This window comes from Callionymus lyra, chromosome 19, assembly GCF_982586985.1.
Source record: "Callionymus lyra chromosome 19, fCalLyr1.hap1.1, whole genome shotgun sequence".
Taxonomy (NCBI): domain Eukaryota; kingdom Metazoa; phylum Chordata; class Actinopteri; order Syngnathiformes; family Callionymidae; genus Callionymus; species Callionymus lyra.
In genome coordinates, this window is record NC_141836.1 from 12765840 (window position 1) to 12793724 (window position 27885).

Below are 27885 nucleotides of genomic sequence, written 5' to 3' on the forward strand. Positions count from 1 at the left end.
TTGTCTGCTTTCTCCTAGCTTGAGGCCTCACCACGGGGGGCCCCGTCAACCAGACGTTTGAGAAGAACTTCAGAGGACTCGATGTGGATCAGGGGAATTTCAATAACCTTGAAGGAAGGCTACTTATCCTCTGTTGCAGTCAAGTTTCCTTGAGGTCAACCACCCATCATTCTTTCTGGAAATCGTGACTAAGGATTTTTGCCGCAGCCAACATGTGTACTCCAGTCTCAACTGTGGGATTAAATATTAAGATCCTTGGACTCTTTGTGTAAACACGGAAGTCTTTCCGGGGATTATAATAATGGCCAGAGTGTGTTTGGCAGTCGCCTCATAGCTGGACGCGCTGACCTGAGGAAGGGATCAAAGTGGTTGGAGTGCAGATGGCGGGTCGATCCAAGAAACCACCAACAGCCACATGAATAAATGATTTGGGAAGAGAGGGAGCAAAAACATCTGGCTCAAAATTGAGTTTCACACTATTTCGCTGCTTCATCAGTCAGTGGTCGTCCTACAATGGCCGCCACGCACTTCCATCTTTTCGCACTGACCCCGCGTGGTCCCTGAGGTTCCCGTTTCCAGTGCCCCCCGTACACCGCTGTTTTCCCGCTGGTGTGGCGTGTGATGATGCACCCGGTCCTCGCAGACGCAGAGACATGCCTCATCAGGAGATGGCAGTGAGTTCTATTAAGTCCTTGCACTGGGAGAGTTTCCCGCCCATGACCCAGCGCCGCGTGTACTGCACCCCGGTCTACCATGAAGGTCTGCTGTACGTACTGGGGGGCTGCAACGAGACGGGCGTGCCCCTGGACAGCGTGGAAGTCCTGGATGTGGAAAGCCAGACGTGGACTCAGCTGCCGCCGCTTCCCACGGCCAGGGCGGGAGCGTCCGCCGTGGTGGTGGGGGGGCAGGTGATGGTGCTGGGGGGGATGAACCAGCAGCAGACCCCGCTGGGCACCGTGGAGGTGTACCACCCCGACGACGGCAAGTGGGAGCCAAAGGCCGGTCTGAGCCAGGCGGCCATGGGCGTCACCGCGGTGGAGAAAGGTAGGAAGCTTGTGAGAGGAAAGTCGTGATGTTTTTCGAGTATAATTTGGTGATGCTGCCCCCTGGTGACCCGGCGCATGCTTCGCATCTGTTGTAGCGAGAGTGAACGTGAAAAGGTCAGACTCATGAGAGGACGAGCAGAAAGTGTGTGGGAGAGTCGGAGTCGTTTCTCAGTGGATATTTTTAAACTCACGCGAGGGTCGTTTGTTTCGAGTGTGTCTTCTCAAGGGTTTCCTGTGTTTAGATTTCATGCTGACGGCTTTCTAGTGTTGACACGATAAAACGGAGGAGAAAAATGACCTTTCTAGGTAACAGAGTGAAGAGAGAGTCTCTGCTTGAGTGTTGAGTCAACCTTGTTAGTCTTGTGTGACCAACTCGGGTACACATGTACAGATGATATGCATATAGGAAAACCTCTTCACGCACACCACCTCAACACATGAACACAAAAAACACCTCAGCACATGAACACACAAACCACCTCGGCACATGAACAGGAAAAACACCTCAACACATGAAGAGAAAAAACACCTCAGCACATGAACACACAAACCACCTCGGCACATGAACAGGAAAAACACCTCAGCACATGAACACATGAACACAAAAAACACCTCAACACATGAACACAAAAACCACCTCAACACCTTAACACAAAAACCACCTCAACACATGAACACACACTACCTTAACACATTGAACACACACACCACCTCAACACATGAACACACACCACCTCAACACATTGAACACACAGACCACCTCAACACATGAACACACACCACATCAACACATGAACACACACACCACATCAACACATGAACACACACCACATCAACACATGAACACACACACCACATCAACACATGAACACACACACCACATCAACACATGAACACACACACCACCTCAGCACATGAACACATGAACACAAAAACCACCTCAACACCTTAACACAAAAACCACCTCAACACATGAACACACACTACCTTAACACATTGAACACACACACCACCTCAACACATGAACACACACCACCTCAACACATGAACACACACCACATCAACACATGAACACACACACCACATCAACACATGAACACACACACCACCTCAACACATGAACACACACACCACCTCAACACATTGAACACACAGACCACCTCAACACATGAACACACGCCACATCAACACATGAACACACACACCACCTCAACACATGAACACACACACCACCTCAACACATGAACACACACACCACCTCAACACATGAACACACACACCACCTCAACACATGAACACACACACCACCTCAACACATGAACACACACACACCACCTCAACACATTGAACACACACCACCTCAACACATGAACACACACCACCTCAACACATGAACACACACCACCTCAACACATGAACACACACCACATGAACACACACACCACCTCAACACATTAAACACACAGACCACCTCAACACACGATCGGTCACATAAACCACCAACATCTAAACACGCACTCGCCACCAGAACACGCATATGTAAACACACAAACCCCCAACATAAAAAAACAAATCACGTCAACATATAAACCCAGGTTTTGTCAATCTGATCCTCTGGGGCTCGGGTCGGTGCAGGCTTTTGTTTCAACCCATCAAGCTCGTTGTAAACGTTTTAACCAACAAGGTTTCACTAAAACGAGCGACGCACAACTGTCAGTCATAGATCATATATAACTAACGCACACTTCCTCAACACAAACACACGCACCAACCAAACACACAAATCACTAACATGACAAAAAACACTCTTGTAATGGACACTATGTTTGTTGGAGTGATTGACATGAGTTGTGTTGCTACTAGTGTGTTTTCTCCTGGATAAGAACACAAAGCGTGCACAGACCAACACTCCTCGCTCGGCTCAGACCCAGCACATCAAGACCTCCTCTCGTAAGCTGGATCAAACCTCCTCGTCCTAGATGTTTCTGAGCTTATGCTCAACTTTTTTGCTTGATCCTTAAAAAGTATTTTTGGTAATCCAACACTTCAATTATGAACTGTATGGCTGTATGGCTGGTTGTGTGTTTTGACAGCGAGATAGCTTAAATTCTCTTCCCCACATTCCATATTTAGACCTCCGATTTGTCTCTCAGCACGTTATCTCCTGTAACGTGATAATTAAAATGATTATTTGGATGATAATTTAATAAGTGTGTGTGTGTGTGGTCGCCGTGACAGATGAGGCTCTTCCTGCCTCGGATCCTCATTAGCCTCTTCTGTCCTCGAACCAGGCGTCTCCATGCTCCTGTCTGTCACCTGACTTCCTCACGCATCGCACAGACCACTGATCAAGCCAGCATTGCTGTTGCTTGGCAACTAGTGTGTGGCTGCCGTGTTTGTTTTTAGACTAAACGCAGGGAAGGAGGAAAAGATCAGCTGTAAATCTGAGCGAGCAGGCGGGGACACCAGCGCTGTGTATCTCGCCATTAGACGAGAAGGTTTTAGTACATCAGTGTCATTACTGGGAATCTGCAACAACTGTGTGTTATCTGTAACGTGTATTGTACAACAAAGGATTGTATTGATTATAACACAGAAATACATCTTTACGATACGATGCATATACAGGGGCAACAATACGATGTATAGTGATACTGTAGGAACAAATATATATTTGTAGTACTGCCCGAGTACTTGACTCTGGCTCTCCAAAAAGTAGTAACTGCTTATTTGATTTGAAACGAACATCTGTCCAAACCTCACCCTTAAAAGCAGCTGGAGTCGACTGTATCCTCTCCTTCCTAGTCCTTGCTGGGAGTTATATATCAACACAAAAAAATAAAGGTAATTGTAAATAAACAATATATTTAATTATTTCATTTTATGCACACATTCTTGTAAAATAAAGCATAAAGAAACTATGCCACTAAGAAAATATGATAATAATAAAATGGACATACAGAAAGAATAATCAAGAAGAATCAATATAATAATGTTGATATTTTCTCACACCCCTTGTTGCTAAAGCGCTATACAAATATTACTTACTTACTGGTAGGATCTGTCATTGCGACAACTCTAAAAAGTTCCACCGCTGAAATATTCTCTGCAACAAAAATAAATAGAATAAAAACTGCTTCTTTTCTTTTCAACCCAAATATGCCCAAACATCAGCTCTAAAGGCTGCTGGGGTTAACTGTATCCTCTTGTCCTCAGTTATAGGCGGGATCTCGCCATGATTTGATTGTTCCTTTATCCATGGAGGACGTGATGAAGTCTTTTCTCAAGCTTTTTTATCTAAAATAGTATAATTGCAACGCAAAAAAAGGTGACGCTAAATTGTTTTTTTCATTCACACTTTTTTTTTTTTAAATATAAACCATAACCTCAGTGTTTTGAGTCTGTGTTCACTCACTATGCTGTTCTGAATGAAGGTTTGCACACACTTTAATGACATGTCTTCTGTCCTCGAAGTGGACGACCAGAGGCTTTTCTTGTCGACCAAGAGTCTGGAGGGAAGAAACTTCCAAAGCTTAATCGTATAAAAAATTGGAACTATAAAATCCTGCCTCTACATATGAGTTTTACATCAAATAAACCTTGAATTAACGATGCATCTGTATATGAAACATCAGTTCTGACATGTAGTTGATATCGTGAACTATAAAGATACCGCTGTTTAAAGCTAAGCTAAATAACATAATTTATTAAACCGATTCTTCCATTAACGGAGCTATTTAGGTAAGAATAAAAGTAGATTAATGTTCATGTTGATATGTTCACCTAATAAGATGCCAATGTTTAAGATAAGATGAGGAACAGAGATTATTGATGAAAGAATTTGCTAGAGGTTTTTGACAAAGGATACTGATTTTATTATTTTTATTTTTTAAGATAAATTGAGCCTTATATTTTTGCCTGCTGTGTGATTTAGTTTGCCAGAACATAAGGCATTTGCTACGTATTCCCATATCTGGTGTTGGTAGAAGGTATTTTTGGTGGTCAGTCTGACCTAGTTTTGGTTTCCAAATGTTACTTTGGTTCACGCCATATGCGATCCATATGTTGCCCAAAGAAAATGAACTAAAAGCATTCATATTTTCTAAAACTCATTAAATATTGACGGTTGACGGGGGGACATGCATCGATTGGTTTTAGTCCCTTTAATGGACCACAAAGAAGACAATACAGCTTCTGATCAATAAAGTACATCAATCTTTCTGCCCGGTCCACTTTAAGAAGCGTTTTCAAAGAGTCTTGACATTTAATCCAGTCGAGTTGAGTTGAGTCCACACTCGTCTGTTGCTATGGTGTTAAACAAGTTGATTTGATTCTAATGCTGCTGTCAGGAGGTCGGAACTGCAAGGAATCTTTCCTTATGGAAAGCATTTGATGGTGTAGAGTAGACTATGTTCAAATAAAGGAAACTGGAGATTGACCCACTTCCCGCGATAAAAGATGTAGATCCAAGTGTGTGTGACGGTGCCGGAGTTACACTGTCTTTGGAAGATCAAAAAGACAAGAACTAAAAAATACAACTAAGAAGGAAAAATGACACGCACAAACACATTTACACTCTACCAACGGTACATTTTCAGTGGCTTAAAGCTGACGGATCACACACTTGAAATGGAATAAAATGATGAATTCTTGTTTAGAGTTTTGGGTAGAAATGAAGAAGTAAAATTTAATAAAATATTTAAAACACAGGCTACTTATCTCGAATGTCAGCAAAAATGCAGTTCAAAAACTAATGTGAGTGAATTTAAAAGAATTCCAAAATTGCATGGAAAGCGAGTCACTTCGTTGCTTTGTCTTTTTTTGGAAAATGAAATGATAAAGATGAAAGCGCCGTTGAGCGGAACCAACAAGACGCAACACTTTTCTGCTGAAGTCGACGGTCCAGTCCGACAGGCGGATGCTGCTCCAGGCACAGATCTACTGCTGCGGCATCACACCGACACGTTTCTGTTTCAGCATGAGATTTTCTCAATGGATTGTGAGTCACAGTTACATTTTAAAAGGTGTCTCTTTTATCATTCTTTCGCAGCTGAGTGTGAAACTGCAGGGATGAAAATCAGTACCTCTTAATCTAGTGGGAATAAGGTGGGGGTGCAAGCTGCAGGAGTTTAAGTATCTTTGGATCTTGTGCACAAGTGAGGGAATAATGAAGTGAGATGGAGCGTGGGATTGGAAGGAAATTGGGGCATCATCAGTTATGTGGTGCAAAAAGGCAAAGCTATACAGTATATTTAGAGTTGGGATGCACTGATCCGACTTTATTGGTCCTGATACTGTTACCTAGTGTAAAATAACTTTCTAGACCTTACAATGGTCATAAAAAGTCTTGAATGGCTTTTTGAGAGCTTTGAAAGGTTTGATACTCGATACCAGAATTGGATCAGTGCGTCCTTACGTTGCAACAATCTGTGGCGGTAAAAGGAGAGCTAAGCCAAAAGGCAAAGCAGTCAATCTACGTCCCTAAGCTCTCGGTATACCAGTCGATCTACATCGCTTAGCTCTTGGTATACCAGTCGATCTACGTCCTTAAGCTATCGGTATACCAGTCGATCTACGTCGCTTAGCTCTCGGTATACCAGTCGACGGTGGGTAATGCCTGGAAGAACAAAATCGCAGGTTTGACTATCCCTTAAGGTGGGGTTAGAAGCCCGGTCATCCAGGCGAGGCATGGAGTAGATCAGTGTCAGGTGGCTTGGACATCTGATTAGAGTACCTCCTGGACCTATGCTGGGTGAGGTATTCAGGGCATATCCAACCGGTGATCGCACTGATGCGCTGAAGAGACTTGGTCCCTCAGCTGGTCTGGGAACGCCTTGACAGTCTTTTTGTAACGGTCTCTACACATCAGACTGTTCAATATCCTGATGACATTTCCTTTCTGCATCAGCTTTTTATTGAATAAAAAGCTGATGTAGGCCTGCCATTATTCCGCTGGTACAGTTTGAACATCCGTCCATTGTTGCTGTCACTCAGTGTGAGTTTGTGAAAGTTCAACTTGACCTCCTGACAGTGAGAAATCGATGGTTCCACTGAGTCTCTGATGTGTGACAACCCACCTCTCTATGGCACTGATCTGAGTTCAATTACTACCAGCCCCTGACAGGGAGAGGGGAAAACAAGTCAAAACTAAGTTGGGCGGCCTCAAGTCTTGACATTAAATACAAGAAAAGTTTACTTCATCAAACTTTTACTTTTATCATTAATCTGTCAACACCTCCCGTTACCCACTTCACCCTCACTCTCTAAGAACACCGAGTTCAAACTGACAAAAAAAACTAAGCGGATAATTGAGTAAAGCTTGATCCGTTCTCTAAAGTTTGGCTTTTTTGCACTCAATTAATTTGACATCAGTGCGAGTTAATGACGTGCCAAGAAAGGAAGATGCCTTCAGGCGAAAATGAAATGACGGTTTTATCAGATAAGAACTACCTTCATCATTAGAGGAGCAAGTTTCTGCTCAAATCTCAAATTTTAGTTTTTATAAGAAAGAAAAGTGGATTATTTACACCAGGGGTGTCAAACTCAACCACTCAAGGGGCTACAATCCTGTAGCCTTCAAGTTTTGACACCGACTTAATGAATATTTACAAGGAAGTCTGAGTCTGATTCTCAATTAGTCTTTGGCTCAATTTGTCCTAAAGGGTTAACTAATGTTTGAAAAAAAAAAAGCCAACTCTTCTGACTCACTCACATGCAAATGTGGAAGTCTTTCACCCCAGGATGCAGTAAGTCTAATGATGTTTTGAAGTTATTACTTTATAAAATATCCGAAATATCTGCAAACGAGAGGTTACGAGAGCGCAGTCCATGATGACCTAATAATGACTTCACTCCTCCTTCAGACAGCTGAAATCACGCCAGCTTTGTTTAAACAACGAGTCACTTGCAGGTGGAGACTTCTGGGATTGAGGACGTGTGGTGAGAAACCTTGAGGCTTGACCAATCACGGCATACTGTGCAGGGTTATGGTAAACAAGACTTTGGCAGTGGGCGGGGCTTAAGCACATTTTCTAACGTGAATATTTAAATTAATAGTTTTGTACAAACATAAACATACTGATGATACAATAGAGGTCCAAGATCTATTTAAGAAACACTTAAATCAACACATTAGTTGCCCTTAAATAACTGATAAGACGTCCCTTGTAATTGTTGACTTTGATAACCTATCCTTATCTTAATCACTGGTGTCTTTATAGGTCACTATATAAACATGAACATTAATCTAAATTAGATTTAAGCCAACCATCCAGCGACCACATAAAAAAGTAAGTTTAAAACGGGTTTTAAAGTCAAAGCATGGTAGAGCCACTATTTGAAGCAAATTGAATAGAAAGTATAGTAACACATAGAGAGGTGCTATGAGCTCCGTGACTGTGACATGAAAAAAAAGGGCTAAAGTTGACCTACTTTTTTTTTCTTTTTTTTAGATATGTCATAAAGTGCTATCACGGAAACAGGTTGTCATTTTTTTTTGTCCTCAGGATCCAACAACCACTTGTTTTATGCACGTTTATTGTGAACAAAACTCGATGCAGTCGACGCAAATGTGTAATAAAACAACGTTTTAATTGTTGGTTTTTTTACGTCAATTGATTTCAAAGTGCTAAAAAAAAAATTGTCTTGTAGACACTGACATGAATGAGTCAGAAAAAAGATTCCGTGGTGGTCTCAGCCGCAGTGCAGTATGACAAATTCTAACGTGAAGAGACAGGACTGCTTCTGTACTGGATTTTTCATGGCTCCAGAAGAAGAGGCGGGAGACAAGAGGGTGTTTTTTGAAGCTCTGTGCTGTTGCAGGAGGCTGTATCATCAATGAACAGCGCCTTTTGTGACGGACTGACACGTCCAGAGTTCTTCAGAACTTCAGAACAAATGTGATGTTATTGAGAAATCCTTCACTAAAGTCTCAATAACTCCACAAACATCCTTAAATGCATTAAATGATCCCCCTTTTTCCTACGCAGTGTCTTCTAGTTATTGGTTTTGTCTAACATTTATTTTTCGATCAAACAAGTGGCCTTAATTTATCTGGAATAAGTGAGAATTGGGATGTTTTAAAATGTATCAAGAAACAGATTGGTTGAAGTGAGAAGACACAAATCATCAGAGCATGAGGATCCAAAATAAAAAATCCACTGAACACAAACTCACTCTTTTAAATGGAGATGAATCTTTTTTTATCCTGCATTAGTTAGCTGGATCATCTCTTTAAACATCCCTCCCTTGAACCTGGGAATGATTAAAGGCACCGGCCTTAACACCATTAGGGACGACAAATTCGCTTCAAACCTTGTTTTATGTTGAAATACTGGGTAGAAGAAAAATAGTTTGGGGCTGGATGATGAAACGTCTATTTCTTAAATTAACACGCTGGTAAGATCCCAATAGAATTTGAGTAATGCTGAAACATTGAGGATTCTAACAACACGTCCACGTGAAACATCTCATGCTTCTTATCTTGGAACAGGATTATGATTTTTCTTTATCTATATGATACTTATCAGGCTTCATGGTATCTTCTCATATTTAGAGAAGCTAATACACGAAAGTTTCAACGCTTGGATTCGCTTGAGAAATGTTCTGAATCTAATTGGGAAAGTTGGTATAAAGAACATACCGACTTTATGTTTAAAATAATCGTTGATTTTCTACGGGGATTATTTGAGAAGAACATGGAACAAGTACCTCCGGCAATGTGGAATGATTGATAGGGTAGAATCGTTTAGGTTCATCCAATATCTCTGATCTAGTAATACTTTATTTAAAGTGATGGTTCACCCAAAATTTAAACTTCCCTCATTTTCTACTCACTCTCATACTTACTAAAAGTTGGTATTATTTTCAGAATAATCTGTTCCTTTTTAGAGTTGTAGTAAAAAAAAATGGATGTTCATTTTATGCAGCAACTAGAGCTCAGATGTCTTGATTTTTGTCCAAAAAGACACTTGAAAACATCAAAAGACCTCCATGTTATATTGAAGCCTAAAAAAGTGGAATTGTTCGGGAAAAATCTCAAACGAGTCTCTATTTTTTGTTTGTTGCAGAAGTTTAAAAAATAACATGCTACACAAACAGGAAGTACTCCAGATGAATATCGCAAGCACTTCCTGTAGACCATAGACTGGAAGTGATCGCTGTATTTACTCAGAGTACTTGCTTTCTGTGTAGCATGTTAGCCTTTAATCTTCTGCTACAATCAATCTTAAAATATAGACTTGTTAATAACAAGCAACACGGATGTATTTTTCAGTTTTTTTTTTAAGCGCGTCATTTTAGACAAAGATGAACCTGAGCTCCAGTTAAAATGAACTTCCTCTTTGCGTAGAGAAAAGGAACAGAATACTCTGAAAATAATTCCAACTCTTCGTCAACACGAGAGTAGAAAATGAATTAAGTTACAATTTTGGGTGAACTATCACTTTCTGGTCTGGTTACCAGCATTTATGCCAGAACTTGTGCCATTATGGTAAATAATATTTAGACCCAATCTTATTGTTGAAATTATAACAAATGGATAACACAAAAACTAGAAAGAAAAGCCTTTTGGCCAAAATTACATCTCTTATTTCAGAACCTCCAGCAATCTATTGTACCCCAGAAGGGTTTTCTATATTTTACACTTCCATTTACCTCACACAGATATTCTCACTCTTCCAATTGTTCCTGTCCTTTCTCATTTCCCTCACTGTAGTTGTCTGTCTGTGAGAGACGTAATAATAGTTGTTCTCCTGTTGTTAGCTCAGACTGATGAACGATAATGAACGTCACCTGCAGAATGAACCTTCATTAGGACCATCGCGGTAAAACTAAGCAGATGATTATGAAACGTAAAAGGACAAAAGAGGTCGTCATTGAGAGTCTGAGAGAAGGGTGTTGCAGAAACTCACATTTTCACCACATGTTACTTGTTAGATGTCTTTCATCGACTTCAAGCGGTGATTAACTGAACAGATGCTTTCATTTTTCAAAATGTTTTTAAAATATTGATCTGAAATTGAGTGAAAGAAAGCGAGAGAAACATTTCTTTGAGCTCATTGTTATCATGGAAGTCGAAACATGTTTTCTAAATGCATAAAATATGTTGATCTTTAAAGATATTGAGTAAGTTATCACAACCAGGTGCATCTAATTCCCACTTCAAAATGGTCATAGTCATAGATTTTTTGAACCCTTGTGTGATTGAGTTAGAGACTCCTGATCTGTTGGAAGTACTCTGTTGTATTTTCAAACAATGATGCTTCCATCACTCTGCAAACATTTCACGGGGCATCATTTGTCAACAGCTTTGTTGAGGTTGGCGGTGCGTGTCACTGGAGGAATAACTGGAAATCTCTGTCTTGCTTCTGGTATTTGCTCTTCAGTAATTAAAAAACAACAACAATCTGGACAAGTAATATTGTAATACGTTTAATTAATAGTCTTTGTATTCAAAGAGCTGGTATGCTTCTGTTCTCTTTGTGTTTTCACAGAGAAAAAGACGTCTAACTGGAGTATCTTCAAGATTTTAACCTGATTAAATTACTTTTGTTGCCATAATAAACCACAACCTAGGGGTGTAAGAAAATATCGATACACCAAAACATCATAATATTTTCTTGTTAACTTATACAATATCTGTATTCAACTGGACTGTATCAATATTTAAAGTGTGCGTGTGTATATATATATATATATACATATATATATAAAAATAAATAATACAATCTTTTTATTATTATTATAATTAACAAGCAAATATTAAGTGCGTTTGTTTATTTTGGTGTTGCAATTCAACTTCCGGCCACTAAAGTCATAACGTCCTCCTCAGCTAAAGCACCAATTAATGTGCCACCAGACGACTGAGGACAAGGGGATACATTCGACTCCTGCAGTTTTTAAAACTTATGTCTGGAATTATTTTTGTTTTATTTCTATAGATTCTTCAATGCCAGAGTTAAGTACTCGCGCAGTACTACAAATATATTGTTGTTCATATAGTATTGCAGTATATTGTATCACCAGATTCTTGACAATGCATACCTCTACTTCTAACACTTCAGATATGTGCCTTAGTGATTCCCAAAATGTATTTTCTATCTAATCAATGTTCTGCTTCCCCTTTAAAAGCACTTAACGCTCCTAAAAAAGACACATTTGTGTGTCTCATACACATTGTCACCAGACTCATATTTTAACAGCCAAGCTTCATCTCTCCTGCGGTATAATCTAATCCCTTTATTCTTCCTTTACTGGCTGACTCTATTCATCCCTCTCCAGGGGATAATGTCAATGTCAAAGTCTGGAATCACGAATTGTCACATGCTCTTTCTGTCATTCGTGACCGCTGGGATGAGCGTTTCCACGCGTGATCATTTGTATTCCTCACCTTAAGCTCTTAGGTATAAAAATGCTCCTTTTTCCAACAGGATATTTACATACTATAAAGTTGGATACACGCGTGTCAGATAAACGCGTACATTAGGGGCTGAAAGACCATTTGATTTACATTGGGAATGTCTAAACAATAGTTTGTATCTCTATAGGCGGATGATGTGATCTTCAATATTTTAACCTGATTAAATTACTTTTGCTGCCATAATAAAACAACCTAGGGGTGTAAGGAAATATTAATACACTTAAACTTAATCGAACTTAATCAAAATACTTTTTTTTTAATGATACAGTATCAATATTCAACTGGACCTTATCAATATTTCAAATTCGAATATATGTATATATAATTAAAGCTGTTTTTCTTTTTTTTTTTTGTTGTTGCAATTTAACTTCTGGCATTACATCTCTCCGCCGCTAAAGGCACAATTAATAAGCCCCCAGATGACTGGGGACGAGAGGATACATTTGACTCCTGCAGCTTTTTAAAGCTTATGTCTGGAGAATGGCTAAACCATATTTCTCAATGCTGATGATGTGATGCTCTCTTTGTGTTTTGAAACAGAACCATAGTCGCTCTGACAGATTTTATTGCTAACATCATCTTCCGAAATTGCATCCTCCTTCGGTTTAAATAGTTGATGTGGTTGCCTGGCCGTTATTAAAATGTCAAAGGACGACTTTGCCATCCGAGCAAAAGTTAATCAGATGAATAATGAACGGGTGCTGCTGGATCAGTGTTGGAATCATTACAGGCCTCTGTGGGAAAGTCATGCATATGCATGACTTTTTGAAAGTGCTGCACATGCTTGAATATCAACCGCCTTCACATTATGATTTCAATACTGTCTCTTACATAATATTTTACTCCATTCGGGCCTCAGGTGGTTCAGCAAGGCCTTCAGGAATAACGTGTGAGAGTGAGCGATGCAGGCACCGCACATGCTATTTAAAGCCCGGACGCCCCGAGCACTGTCATCCACCCAGGTCGTCGTCCCTCCTTCATAATGTATAAACGCACTCGATATATCCCGACAATGCTATCAGTGAGCCGTCAAGCCGTGGAGGCGTTTTAGATTTAATAGCCTCATGTTTCAAGTTAAGTGGCAAAGCACACAATTTGGGCGGAAAGAAACGACTCTGAGACGAAACGGAGAGGTAACCCTAACAACGGATGATAAATACTTTCACAATACTGAAGCTAATTCTCTAATTTAGTCGCAGGAGGCTTGAGAGATGATGCCTCCATTGGGTGAAATAAATAGTTTCCAAGACCGGCCCAGATTGAATCTCACACGGCAGATTCATAACTTCTAGTTTGTCAAGCAAATGTATATTAAGGAAGTTGAGTCTAATTTTATTGTCGTTCTTTTAGTCTCAATTTATCTCTTTATGTTTGTCCTCTTTCACCAAAACAAATTCATAATCTGTGTCTTATCTTCATCTTAAACCTTGTTATCTCAGGGTCAACGTGACGCAGAGGCCTGAAAACAAATGTGTTTGGGGTATCCCTTGTACAAGAAGGAGCTCTCTCTCTCTCCTGCAGTTGATACAAAACTCTGCAGCGAGAATTCTGACCACATTTCCCCGATTCTTGAAACTCTTCACTGGCTGCCAGTTTCTTTCAGGATCAATTTCAAAATTCTGGTTCTTACTTTCAGATCTATTCATGGTCAGACTCCTCCTTGCATCACCGATCTGATCCAGCCTTACACCCCATCTCCGGCTCTGGGGTCTGTGGATCAGAATCTACTGATGGTTCCTGACAGAGAAATCCTTCCAGGCTGTTGCTCCTAATCTTTGGAACGATCTTTCTCTCTCTCTGCGTTTGATGGATCTACTGACTCCTTCAAAAAACATCTGAAGACACTTTTATTTGTGCAGGCTTTTATCTCGGGGTCAATGTGAATGACCTCCAACATACAATATTTTCCTGGGTTTTTGCTATAGAGTTGAAAGTTTTAATGTAATGTTAGTTAGAATTTTGGTATCAAAATATTAATTGGTATCGAAGTGAAGGTATTGGTACTAGTATCGGAAATGTCCGATTAATACCCAGAACCGTCCTATTCTATTTCGAGGTGCATTGCGTGTACTTTACAACACAAATTCAAGGCGATGGCTTCTGTGCTGCTTTACCTTCTTCCCGTTTTCAAGCCATCAGGTGCGCCATATCCTTGGAGCACTGAGCTCATCTGGCTTGCAAATCTCCTGAAAATGAAGGGAAGAAAAAGGGAAATGAGCAGCAGCCAGAAGAAGCTAAGACCTCCAGCGAGGGAACAAGCGACTTGCTGGAAAGAAGTCAGCCGATGAACTGATGGATGTCTGAACAAACGGTAAAGATGGAGAATCTCGATCTCCCACGCGCGGTTAGCGACACGGCGTTGACGTGCAGCAGGCTCTCTAAGCTGCTTGATGTATGAACGTGTGAGAAGAAATAAAAGGGTTGACTCTCTCGTTCCTGTGCCGGTTAGGAGTAACCGGTTGAGTTGTTCTCATGCCAAGTGTTGCTGCAAATATAATCCTCTGAAGTCGACTGGATGTTTTATGTAGAGACACGAATGCAGGGCATATGTTGAAGGAATCTTTACTTCAAGGATAATCTACAGTGTTTGAGCGTCTTTTTGAAACGTCAAAACACCACACGCGAGAGCTTTTGTTTGTTTTTCTTTCTCCGCATGTGTTTGAAGTTCTTTAGTCCGCAAACTTTCCTGGCTGAGTAATATTTTAGACGCTTTTAAAAGATGTATATTCTGGATTAAAGCAGACTATGACCTTCACATTCTACTTGTTTCTTCTATAGCTGAGTTTATTTCTGAACTACACGGCCAGTGAGTGCATAAATCACATTTTCAGATAATAATGCATCACTTCAGCACAATTCAATATTGTCGTTATCTGTTATTATCTTATTATCAAGTCAAAGAGTCCAACTCATTGTTCCAATGTGACGCTTGTTTCATTAAAACACTTCATTCAGTAAATACAGTTTCACTAAGCTTCACCGACACCTTGCTAGTTTTTAAATGTAAATGCATACGATGACATATTTTCTTTTTAAAAGGAATTGATGAGGGCATGTTAATAAAAATGTATATAATGTTAGTAAGTAAGTAATGGTTATTTGTAAAGCGCCTTTCTGGCTATTAATTCTTTAAAAAGAAAAGTTTTAAACAGACTCTTTACTTAAGCTCAAATGAATAATGGTGATTTAAATTCTCAATGTGAATCACTTTTTTTCTTTTTTATCTAATTTGTTTCATTAAATTATCCATTACTCTATGTTAAATGTCAAATATTAGCTATTGCATTTATGTGTCAAACTCATGGTCCAAATCCGTCCCGTCAAAGTTGTTTTGATCATTTGGATGTTGTGACCTATAAAGATTTCTGTGTTGGAGATAAGATTAGGGGATTATTGAGAAGGTCAGTAGACTACATCAAACACAGAGAGAGAGGAAGATTGTTCCAAAGCTTAGGAGCAACAGCCTGGAAGGATTTCTCGTGTTCAGGAACCATGAGGTTAGATTCTGATCCAGAGACCAAGCTGGGGTGTAGGTCAGGATCAGATCAGTGATGTAAGAGTCTGACCATGAATAGATCTGAAAGTAAGAACCAGAATTTTAAAATTGATCCTGAAAGAAACTGGCAGCCAGTGAATAGTTTTAAGAATCTGGGAAATGTGAGTTCTCCTACTAGAGCTGGTCAGAATTCTCGCTGAGTTTTGTATTAAATGCAGTCGAGACCGCTTAAAATCTGGTTACACAAATGTTGTGGTTTCAAGTGAGATTTAATGGTAAAGAAACCTTCAATGGCTCCTTACATGATAAAGATGGTTGACCTCAGCTCTGGACGCTCATCAATCAACAGAGGATTATAATGAGCCTGGAAGGACACATTGCTGAGCCTAATGGCACTGAAGCAGACGAGTATTGACTTGGTGGCAGAGGTACGTAAGTGGATGTAGAGTCACTGTGCTTTGCTGCATCACAGATTATTCCACTCCTAAATGCTGACATGGCGACTCTGAACTGGGACCTGTTGAAAATGTCTGCAGGGCCGAGATGTGCAAGTCAGCTTATTTACGCTCTTTTAGCGATGAGTTTTCGCTTTTCGTTTGAATACATCTGCATAAAAGCCAGTTTGTGAAGGAAAATAGAATGTATATCAGTACATTTAATCTCTTAAACGAAAATCTTATGAGCCATTTTATCTTCTTGTCGTTATATTTGTGCAAGACAAAGCAACATTAATTTGAAATTCACATTCAAATCAACAACAAACTAGAGAAATATCTTTTCACTGCTTCATAATACTGAGGCTGATTAGTGGGGCTCTTGAAAATGGTCACCATAGTGACCAGAATTGAACAAATGGAATTGACCTTAATGTTCTTTTTATCTTTCCCCTTCCTATTACAGTAGTTACAATGGCCCTAGTTTAGTTTAGTTCATCTATTCTGATGATGAAACAGGAATTTAAACGTCTGTCATGTGATGTTTATCCTTCACATACTAATGTATATTTTCTAGCTTCTTTAAATCTATTTCCTGCTACTTTAACGGGAGGATAATGTAAAAAGAACGGTGTGTTTTCAATGTGTTTTTTTTCTAACAGAGTTTCTCTGTTTGAATGTTCTATTTTTAATCCTGACAAACTCCGGTTCAGATGTGACCCAAAAACAGTCCCTGCTTTAGTGTTATTTGAATTTTACCTCAAACGTTTTATTTATTTTTATTTATTAAATTTAAGTCTGGACATATCAACGTTTAAGTCTTGGGCTTTTAGGATATGACACGTTACAAGGTTACGCAACATCAATTTCTCCAGCATGTTTGACAAATGACTAATTCATGAAACATGTATTTCACGAGTGGTTTGTCCAGCAAAATCTTTTTTTTTTTTTTTTGATGAGCCATTAGCTACATTTTTTTTTTTTTTAGGAGCTGAGTAGTTTCCCCACTGATGCTTCCCACGCTTCCCACATTATTTTTTTTTTGTACTATTTTTACCTCCTTTTGCGAGGTCACTCTAGGACATGTCACTATTGATCACGCAGTCCAGTGCTTTGCCTTTTGGCTTCTGAGGCACAACGGAGATATTGTTTAAAAAGAAAAAGGATAGAAATCCTAAATGTAGGAAAGAAGAGAAATGAATGTGACTATTTTTAATGCGATCCATAGAAGCGGTAATGACACGAGATTGGATTGTTGATGATGCATAGTTAGATGAATATTCAAACCAACAACCGTGGTAAATAATAGATTAGTCCTTCTTTTTCTTTCACTTTACTGCAACATTTCATCATAACTCTACATTAATCTGTCGTAGTTAGGTCGTAGATCTCGGTATAAAATGTGATTTTCATAAATATTTTCATAAAGTATTTACTTCAGAACTTGAAATTCCAAAAACATCTTGCAATATTGCTAATGTTGGCTCTCACTGCCCCTATTATTGCAACACGTTTTGATTATTGGATTGGATGTGTGCTATTGGATTAAATAAATCTCATCCTGCAAAGATGTTTGTGGTTAATTCGAGGGCGCACGATTACTGGGGGGGTTTAATTTATGACCACAAGAGCTTAGGAAATAAAGATAAACTTCTGCAGTGTTCACCGTCTAAAGGATTCCGACATAAAAACACGTACACTCAAAAAAACTGAATACAACAAGGAGCCGCTAGAGATGCATCTTCACGCCGATAAGTGAGTACACAATCCATGAATAAATAATTCCAATCAAGCTAAAGTCAATTCCTGTACATGTACGTGTTGAGATGAATATAGATTTTTGTCCTGCCAAAAGTTCTCAAAATGCTAGTCTATAAGTATAATTTATAAAAATACCATCTGGTTTATCATTAGCCGGCTGATTTAACAGATTGTACACATGATTTAGCGACTAAGTTGTGAACACTGGATGATTTATTGAGTTTTTAATTAGCTCATACTTTTGCTCGCCAGAGGACTCGTCCTTCTGCCATTTTTAAAATGATTCTCCAGCGTCAAAAGCCTAATAAGTTCCCCGAGTGACACGCACCAAAATATAGACTTGGTTAAAGGAGCTCAAACTTGTCTTTCGCTCAAGGGGACAAAATCTTTGAACAGTCGAAGAGCAAAATATGTATTTACCAAACTGTCTGGAGTACAATTAAGATGGTGATGTAACATCTTGTTCCTCTCGAGGGCTCAGTCTGTTAAAATAAAAATTATCATCAGTTTTACTCTTAACGGTGACGTCTTCAAAGTTCAACACGAACATAAGTCCACTTTGATTTTGAGACGACCTTCCGGCGGGCCACATAAATTGACTCTGCGACCAGATTTGGCCCCTGGACCTTGAGTTCATCTTGTCGCTTAAGATGGTTACTTTAAAAAAAAGTAAGCGCTACAAAGCCTTTTATGGTAAAGCCTGACCAAGTAGGTTCAATCTCTGAGGTTGTCTTGAACTGAACTGAGTTCAGGAGTGGAATTGAGTTTTTCACACATGCTGGTATATTGCGACAAATCTTAAAAAAGTAATTTCAGTTCATAGCCGCACCTCTCAGTAATCGTCCACTTCTAGGTCTGATGGAAAATCTTCGATAACGTTACTGATATCAATACCTAGGCCTTCAGAACGAAAATAAACCAATTCAATTTGTTTCATTGTTTTATTCAAATGTTCCGTCCTTGGTAAATGATTGCTCCGAACTGGTTTCTTACAGAAAAAAAAGATTAAATAAAAAGTGATTTCCATTGGAAAACGGCACTTGCTAGCAAGTAACGAATTTATCTGATGTTCACTGTTTTTTCACTAATAGTTTTTCTTCAGAAAAATCCAAAAAATAATCTAGTTTTGATCACACGTATGTATGGAAACTTCACCAAAAGCATGTTTGGATCCTCGGTGCGAGCGCACTTCATGAACCTCGGCTCTTGGAGACGAGCGAAACCATCGCTGGTTTGTGAATCAGGTCCATGATTATTCATGTGGCCACTGACTGCGTGGGTGTGCGCGACCCTCTGGTTGTCGATACTGCACTCCTCGCCCACAACTCTCACTCCGTCAGCAGCCATCTCCCTCCTTTAACTCCTGCTTTTTTCCTCTCCCTCTCTTTGTTGCCTGTTGTCCCTCTCGTCCGGCCGAGGTTATATAATGAATCTCCTCTCGCTGCAGAGGATCCTAATGAGACGCTTGCAGGGAGAATAATGAAGGCAAGTGGGTGACGTCTCCGGAGACCCCTTTTAACTTGCGATTGTTAATTGTGTTCATGCGTGCTGCGGGCGGGGAACTTACCCGGTCGTTATAACGCTGTAAAATGTAAACATCAACTCGTAATAAAAAACACAGGTTCCTCTGATCTGGTGACAACAAGGCAGTGCGTTAAATATCAAATAAGACGTGTGGCAGAAATGGAACACGGTTGCATACGTAGAAAAGATTTCCTCTCACAGGGAATGATTTATGACCCGCTGTTGTGACGTCTCTTTGATTGTTATTTCTATCATCTATTCATCCTGGAAATTTTCTTCCGTGCACAGATTCGCTTGGTGTAAAGCGAGCCATGGTTATGCATTAGAGTCCAGTAGCGGGAGATGTAAAGGTATTAGCGCTCGGCTAATGAAGCTTCATGAAGCCTCAGTGTTGTAGCTCGGTAGGTGGCGCTGTTTGTTTCACTTAAACTGCTACTAATGTCAAACTAAACTAAAATGTGAGCATATTATATTTTTGTATATAGTATATAAATTATTCATTGACATGCCATTTTATTGAATGCCCTTTTTTATATTTACATTAATTGTATCATTTAATTAATTTAATTTGTATTTAATTTTTTTATTTTGTAATTCCACCACAGCAACTTACAGTTTCATGTTTACAACATTGGTTTACAATGTTCAGATTCTTTGAATTGAATTTAAAGTTTTTTCTTAGATTGATTGGATGGATGGATGAATGGATAGACTTTAATCCCCCTGGAGATCTCTTTCAGGAAATTGGGGTTCCAGTTCACAGCAGACAATAGAAGGTACAGCGAGTTTCATAAAAACGAGAACAAGGAGCGAGGGATGACAGAGTGCAAATATAAAGAACATGGATCAAAGGAAATAATGCAAAGAAAAGGATACAAAGATTAACATTGAATATAATGTATCGTACTTTCATCTGCTCCTTCCCCCAAATTCAGAATTATTCATGTTATGATAATGATTTTTGTACATATAGATTAACAGTAATAAAAAACACAGTTTCCTCTGATCTGTTAGCTTCTCTTTACTTATTATTTGATCTTCACTGTTATTTGTTTTAATGAATGAATCCCCTTTTAACTTTGCTCATGTTTGTTTATGAAACACTGGGTCTAATTCATGAAGCGCAAGTAAATCCCAGCGCAGATTAGCACATAAAGTTCGCCCCTACCAAACCTACTTCAGAATTCAACTGTATCCTCTCATCCTCAGTCTTCCTCTAAAAGGGAGAGCAGATCATGGTAATATGTATAAATCTCCGCCTATGAATAGACAATGATGTAAAGTAGATGACCCTGTCGTACAAGTCGTAAAAACTGAGAGAAACAAACTTTTCTGAAGCGGACATCGAAGTGAAGTTTAGAAACACATTTGATTTACTGTCGTTAGTTATAGAGTTAATTTATTTTATTTTTTTCTGTTAGTTTGTGCCAGGATAGATGTTGTTGAACCTCCTAACACAACTGTCATGTCAACTGTCATATACATATACACACGATCCATTAAAATTCCGAACAGATGAACCTGCTGCAGGAACTTCCACCGGCCTAACTAACTTTATTATTCTTTATAATCTATATATTAACTAGCATTATTTAGGAAACTTATGTCAGGAAATATTTCTGAGAATTGTTCACTGTTATTTTGGATATTATTACAGTTTCATATAGTTTAATCATGGATTTAAATCGATAAATCACAATAAAGAACATGAGTTTAAACCTGCCAATTGTCAACTTATTTGACAATATGTAATATATTTTATTTCTTGTCGTGTTTTTAAAGGCACAGTATCGTTCACATACTGCTCTGGAGCAGGATTTTCTGAGTATCTTTTGCAAGATAGGAGCCACTAAAATATTGATGAATGTCAAAATCCCTTAAATTTCCTGCTGCCCACGTTTTACACACTAATCCGATCTGCTCACGCTTCATGGATCCGACCCTTTTATTTTGTATTAATTTCCCTCCATGTACCATATTAATTATTTCCAAATGAGCAGCTTTATTCGTTTAAACCACTAATGTTTACAATTGTTTTATATTATTTTATTCATCTTGTTTTATTTCATTAAATCTTATTTTTAAATGAACAAACTAAGAGTAAAATTCACCAAAAAGTTTAATTTGGGCCAAAAAAACAGTAGAATCTTGCGATACGATATGTATCGCGATACTGGGGCGACGATACCATATATTGTGATATCATAGGCAAAAGGATGTACAGTATATTTTCTTTACAGTATTGTCCAAGTACTTGTCTCTGGTCATTACGTAGTTTACACACTATATGATTCTTGACTAAGTCGTAACTGCTTTAATTGGTTTTAAAACCAATCTTAAAAACAATCTGCTGGAATCAAGTGTATCCTCTCATCCTTAGTCATCGCCGGGGTTTCGCAGGTTCTATTGTCCCTTTACCTACAGAGGACATATGACTAATTGTAAATAAAAAAATATATATATTTTACACATGATATCTTAAGTACAATAGAAATTAAAGGTGATCGTGAAAACCAAAAATAAATTTAGAAGAAAAAACAAAACAATGCAGTGATGATGAATCAATACGGTATTTAGGGAAAAAAAAAATTGCGATACATCAGTGTATCGACGTTTTCTTGCATATTGTGACTAAAGTTTTATTTCATTTTGATGCTGGTACTTGATTTCTTGGCTCCGGTTACAACAACAACACAACCTTCCGTCTCCGTTCACAGGGGCCCGCACGACACGCAGAGCAGAATTGTTTGCTTCATTACTCGGAACAAAAGAAAATGACACATTTGTTCACTCCAGTCAAAAAAAAAAAAAGACTGAGAGGGCGACGGAACACATTTGCTGGTGCAGCCATGCATGCAGCAACAAGCTGCCGGCGGGAAAGAAGGAATATTGTCTTTGCTCAGGATGAGGAAACTCAGGTGCGCGAGGCGACTGTCACGAGTGCTTTACTGCCTGAACGCTCGCTCTGCCTGATGTTTGCCTGATCCAGTTGTTGATGCACATCTGGAGAGACTCTTTGATGCCAGTGGATCTCCAATGATTCCTTTTTATGTCATTTTTTTCTAGTGTTTAATTTAATTTTGTTTGTTTTTCAACACAGGCTGCCATTTGAAATCCCGTTCTGTCTTGTAACCTCCACTTTCTATAGGAAGGTTGTGATATCAATAGTGTATTGCTGCGGGTGAAAACCTGCTGATGCAACAGCTGATGAAACATGAGATAATGTTTCAATAGTCTTAGCTCAAGTTACAATACATTGTATGTTTTTTGTTTTTTTTATATCTTTAAATTCTCAATTATGGCTATTTCTGAGAGAATGTGGTTCCATTTGAAGTTCCTTTGTGCAAGTAGTGTGCAATAGCAGAATGAAACCATCACATGAAATTATCTTCTGGCCCGGGGGCCAAAATTGGTCCGCCTAGTAATTTAAAGTGGCCCGTGTAGATTAATTTCATGTTAATATTTACTTATAAAGATGCAAGTGATTGATGCATAAGGAGGAAATCGATTTTTAAAATGGATTAAGCGTAAAAATCGTGCTCGTACTTTTTTTGGACTGTTTGTTAAACATTTAATTTTGTTCAAACTAATGACCTCAACAATTGATGATCCTGATCTAGATCCATGTTGATCTTAAAAGTCTTTTAATAACGTCAGAGGAGCATAATACAGATGTAGTCCTAAAGACATCTGCTGTGGGCCACGATTGGACGATTGCATACAATCAAGAAAAATAACAAAAATAGAAGAAATAACAAGATACAATACAACACAACATTGAGGTAAAAAATATATTATTAGGGCTGTTAAAAAATACATGATTTGTTTTCCCCATGATAATGTATCAATGTTCACAAGTTAAAAGACTAACATTTTGTTTATCCTTTTTTTTTTGGCCTTTTAATATCTCTTTTTTTAGTACAGTTTGTTTGGGTTTTTTTTTTAGTTCAATCGTGTGTGTAAAATACAATCTTTTGAAGGTTTCTATTTGTGACTTAAATGAAAAAATTATTCTGGCCGGTAGTATAGAGCAAGTCAAAACTAACAGTGTTAAAAATAAATCATGAATCCTCTGATTAAATGTTTTTAAGTGAGTACATTTGTATGATCTTACACACATGCTCTGGTTCTATCGGACGCAATATTTAATGAACCACAACAACAGTTAATATAAGAGCAAAGAAATCCTGCGAGATCCCGGCAGTGACTGAGGACGAGAGGATGCAGTCGACATCTATTAAAGCTGATGTTTGGACATATTTTGGTTTCAAAACAATGAAAGCTTCGTCAAGAGTCATGTGGTCTGTAAATTCCGCAACAACAGAGTCAAGTACTCGACAATACTACACATATATACTTGTTACTACAGTATCACTATATATTGTATGGTTGCCCCTGTATCTGTTAAGTCTGCAGTGGTGCCATTTTCTTCCTGGCAAGAACTCTGTCGTCGTCTTAAATCAGTCTGGCATTAGGCGTGTCTTCGGGCGATTTCTCGAGCAGACCACGCAGTGTAATCACTTTGTGGCCACTTAAGTAGATGAGCTTGTATCTTTTATTTAGGCTCCTTAATTCTGTGTACGAAGAACAGCGACACATTAGGGAACATACAGTAATTGAGATCGTGTTGGTCTGGATTTGTATCAACTTTTTTTCATTTGGTCCCTCGAGAAATTAAAGCTTTAAAAGAGCCATTTCTTATTCACGGGCCTAGAGACATGTTTAATAAAACCTATTCTGGGCTACAGGTGAAGACGGGATCTGCTCATTTTTAGATGACTTTTTTCCAGTCCTCGACAGGAAACTGAAAATAATAAGTGTCAGCCACGATTTTTCAGAGGCGCAGGCAATGGTTGCTGTCGGCAGAATTCTCTCTGGGACCCTGTGTTAACATGCAGCACCGGATATGAAGGACGGATCAGTGACAAGTTCTGTGAGTCAAGTTCAAGTTCTGTGAGTCCATCTGCTCAATACTAGAACGACTCGCGTCCAACTGTCTTCATTTGTTTGAATAATGTGAAACCAGTGCAGGGAAGAAATAAGTCAGTTTGATACTCAATTGGAAAAAAAAAAAAAAAAATACAAGGATATCCATGTCATCACGTAATGATTGGTTGAATTCAAGATTTCAAATTAAAAAAAAAAAAAAAAGATTAATGTTTGACTGTTTAGGTTGTTTTTTTGTTTCTTTTAATTAGATTCAAAAGTCTTTTGTATTAAAAGGTTTTCATTTGATAATTTAATTCAATAATTTGTATTTTAAGAAGTCTAAATTTGTCTCGTTGTTTTCATAATTATTATTAATCATTATTATTTTTAAATTGGGTATATATATATTCTAACTTGTTTTTATTTGGAGCTATTTAAACACATTTAAAAATGTCACTAATATATCATATTTATCAAAGATATCAAAACATATCAAAGATATAATATCAAAACAATTTCCCGAAGGAGACCTCCTGAGGGATCAATAAAGTTTTACCTTACCTTATATTAAATTGAATAGGGTACAAATAAAAAAATATTGGATCTAAAACTGTTTTGTTTTTTATTATGAGAAATTGGAATATTAAAAAGAAAATATTCCATTTTTTTATTATTATTAAATATTAAAAAAAAAAAACTACACGATTAAAAACAACTTTTAAAAAATAAGTTGCCAGATTGAATCATTCAATATTCCGATGGCTCTGCTATACTTCCATAAATACATCAGTTGCTTGTTCTTAAGATTGTTTTCTTGAAGCAAGTGAAAGTGGAAACGGTCCATTGAGGACACAATAGTTTCACAAGTTGTTGTTTCACTGTCAAAGGAAAAATAAATAGAAACCAAAAATTGCATTTCTTCGCTCTTATATCGACACGATACAATCCTAGACTTGTGGATATGAAAATTATTTTCCCTCCTGAAACACCGTCACCTTCACCAGCCCACATTCTCTTCTCTCCTCTGTTAGTTTTGATGGTTAATCCTCTTTAGCTCCGACCAGACTGTCAATTAATATCTGCTAATCCTTGCCCTGATCATTTGGTTGTTGCCAGTTGTTCTTGGCACATTTCCACAGGGGAAATATTATTTTTTGGAAAGATATTTTCAGCCTGTATTCTAAATAAAAACATCTTACACCTTCTATAATCAGGTTTTTAAACCAGATGTATTTAATCACTATTGTTTTTTTGTTTGTTTTATTTTGCTTTCCTTGAAAAAACTTTGCAAAACTCTCTTTTCGTTGAAATATTTACATTAGAAAATGTGCTTAAGGCCCTTCCACTGAAACACTTTGTTTTTCTGAGGAGGAAATATTGTTCACGATAACCACACCCACTCTGTTGTGATTGGTCAAGCATCGAGGTTTGTCATCGCGCGTCATGAATCCCAGGAGTCCCCACCTCCAAGGGACTCGTTGTACAAACAAAGCGGGGCGTGATTACAGCGGGCTGGATGAGGAGGGAAGCCATTATTACGTCATAATGGACTCCACTTTCGTAACCTCTCATTCGCTGAGATTTCAGACGGGGGAGAACTTTATACAGTAACACGTTCAAAACATGGTCATTATGAGGGACTTACTGCATATTGGAGAGGAAGTTAGTTGCCATTTAAAGTGCAAATGATTGTCTATAGAAGTCCCTGAAAAGTCATTTTGAAAGAATCTATAGCTACTGCAGCGTTCTGAGTCACTGCACTGATTAGTACTTATTACCATAAAATGAAGGTCTTCTCTCTTTTCACTCACTCTTCACCGCAGCATGCCAGTGTGTCCGGAAGAGAAAAAAAGCTTATCAGTATATATTAGCGACTTCCTTAATTAAATTCTAATCTTGGTAACGAAAGAAGAGGTTGATTGATTAAAGACAAAATGTGTCTTAAGGTTTTACCCGATACCTGTTGGTTCTTAAATTAGACAGTTTTGTTTCGGAGACGTTCGAAGTGAATGAAGCCGAAGTGGAGCATTAAAATATGTGTTGCTCTACCGGCCTCACTAAACTGATGTGACGGGTTGTTGTGTTGTTTCTGCACCTGAAGTGAAACTAGGACACACAAACCACTTCACTATGGTGAGGTGTTACCCCCGGGAACTGACCCTGGATAATGAAGAATGAGACGGCGAAGTGATATAAAGAATGAAGCCTTTGCTCTATTGTCGAACAGCTCTTCTCTGCGACGCAATTAATTACGAGGAGAAAACTCACTTTTACTTCACTTTTCCGTGTGATTTTTCAAGCATTATTGAGCCAAAAAAGTAGAAAAAAAAACGGTTTCAAATGAACAGCTCAACGATTTGGGGTGAAAAATGTAATTGCGTTGTATTGTATTTTTAATACAAATATTGCCATTTTGATTATTAATATATGTATTTAAATATGTTGGAGTTTTTTGGATATACCATAAAAGTCATTTGACAGTATACACTTAATTTAATAGACTCAGCAAGTAACACTACTTCCTTATTTTAAATGAATTAATTGATTGGAATAAATATATTTATTTAATTATACTACTGTAAATAAAAACAAAAAGCCTTAAATAACACAACACAGCAATGCACAACACGCCTGAAGGATGATGTGGATTTCATTTTTTTTTTTTTAAAGTCGTTCTTCCCTGTCAAATTTGTCCTTGAAATCGAAATATTTGAAATAATAAAAATGGTATTTAATGTGTCAGATTATAATCCCAGATCTCATATTTTGATACCCGTTATGGTTTAAACAACGCAACACAAAAAAAGAGAAAGTCCCAGAGAAACAATAGGGACAGAAACCAGGCAGAAATCTCGAGCAGAACCAGACTCCCTGGGAGGGAGAAGGTGATTGAGAGGGGGATGAGCGACAGAGAGGGTAGCAGGGTCCAGGCCAAGTTAATTACATCAACAAAGTACTTCCTGGTACATTTCACCTACTGCTTGGCAGACCTTCTGTCGACATTGTGTAGGATGTTGTCGAGTTGTTTGCACCTCGCAGGCAATTTGTGCTCGAGTCGCTCGACGTGTCGGGGATCAGAGCGATCATGTGAGATGTCAGCCTGTCGTCGAATAACGAGGCTGGTGTTTGAGGTTCTGTCCAGGTACGTTTCCGTCAAGGAACGGAGGCGTCGAGTGTTTGCGAGAAGGTGCCGTTGTGTGTGTTTTTTTGTTTGTTTTTTTTGTGCCGAAAGCCTGACGAGAGCTGGCAGGTTTTCGCGTCACGTGACCAACGAGT

At 38.5% G+C, this 27885-nt stretch overlaps 1 protein-coding gene across 1 annotated transcript in view; it reads left to right on the forward strand.

The window, feature by feature from the left end:
* klhdc8b (kelch domain containing 8B) overlaps positions 1 to 27885 on the forward strand; it is a 76219-nt gene that overhangs the window by 20702 nt on the left and 27632 nt on the right. The window contains exon 2 of the mRNA XM_087781246.1: positions 19 to 1044. Within this exon, the coding sequence (XP_087637372.1) occupies positions 654 to 1044 (391 nt within the window). The 5' untranslated portion in view covers positions 19 to 653. The remainder of the gene's footprint in view (positions 1 to 18; positions 1045 to 27885) is intronic.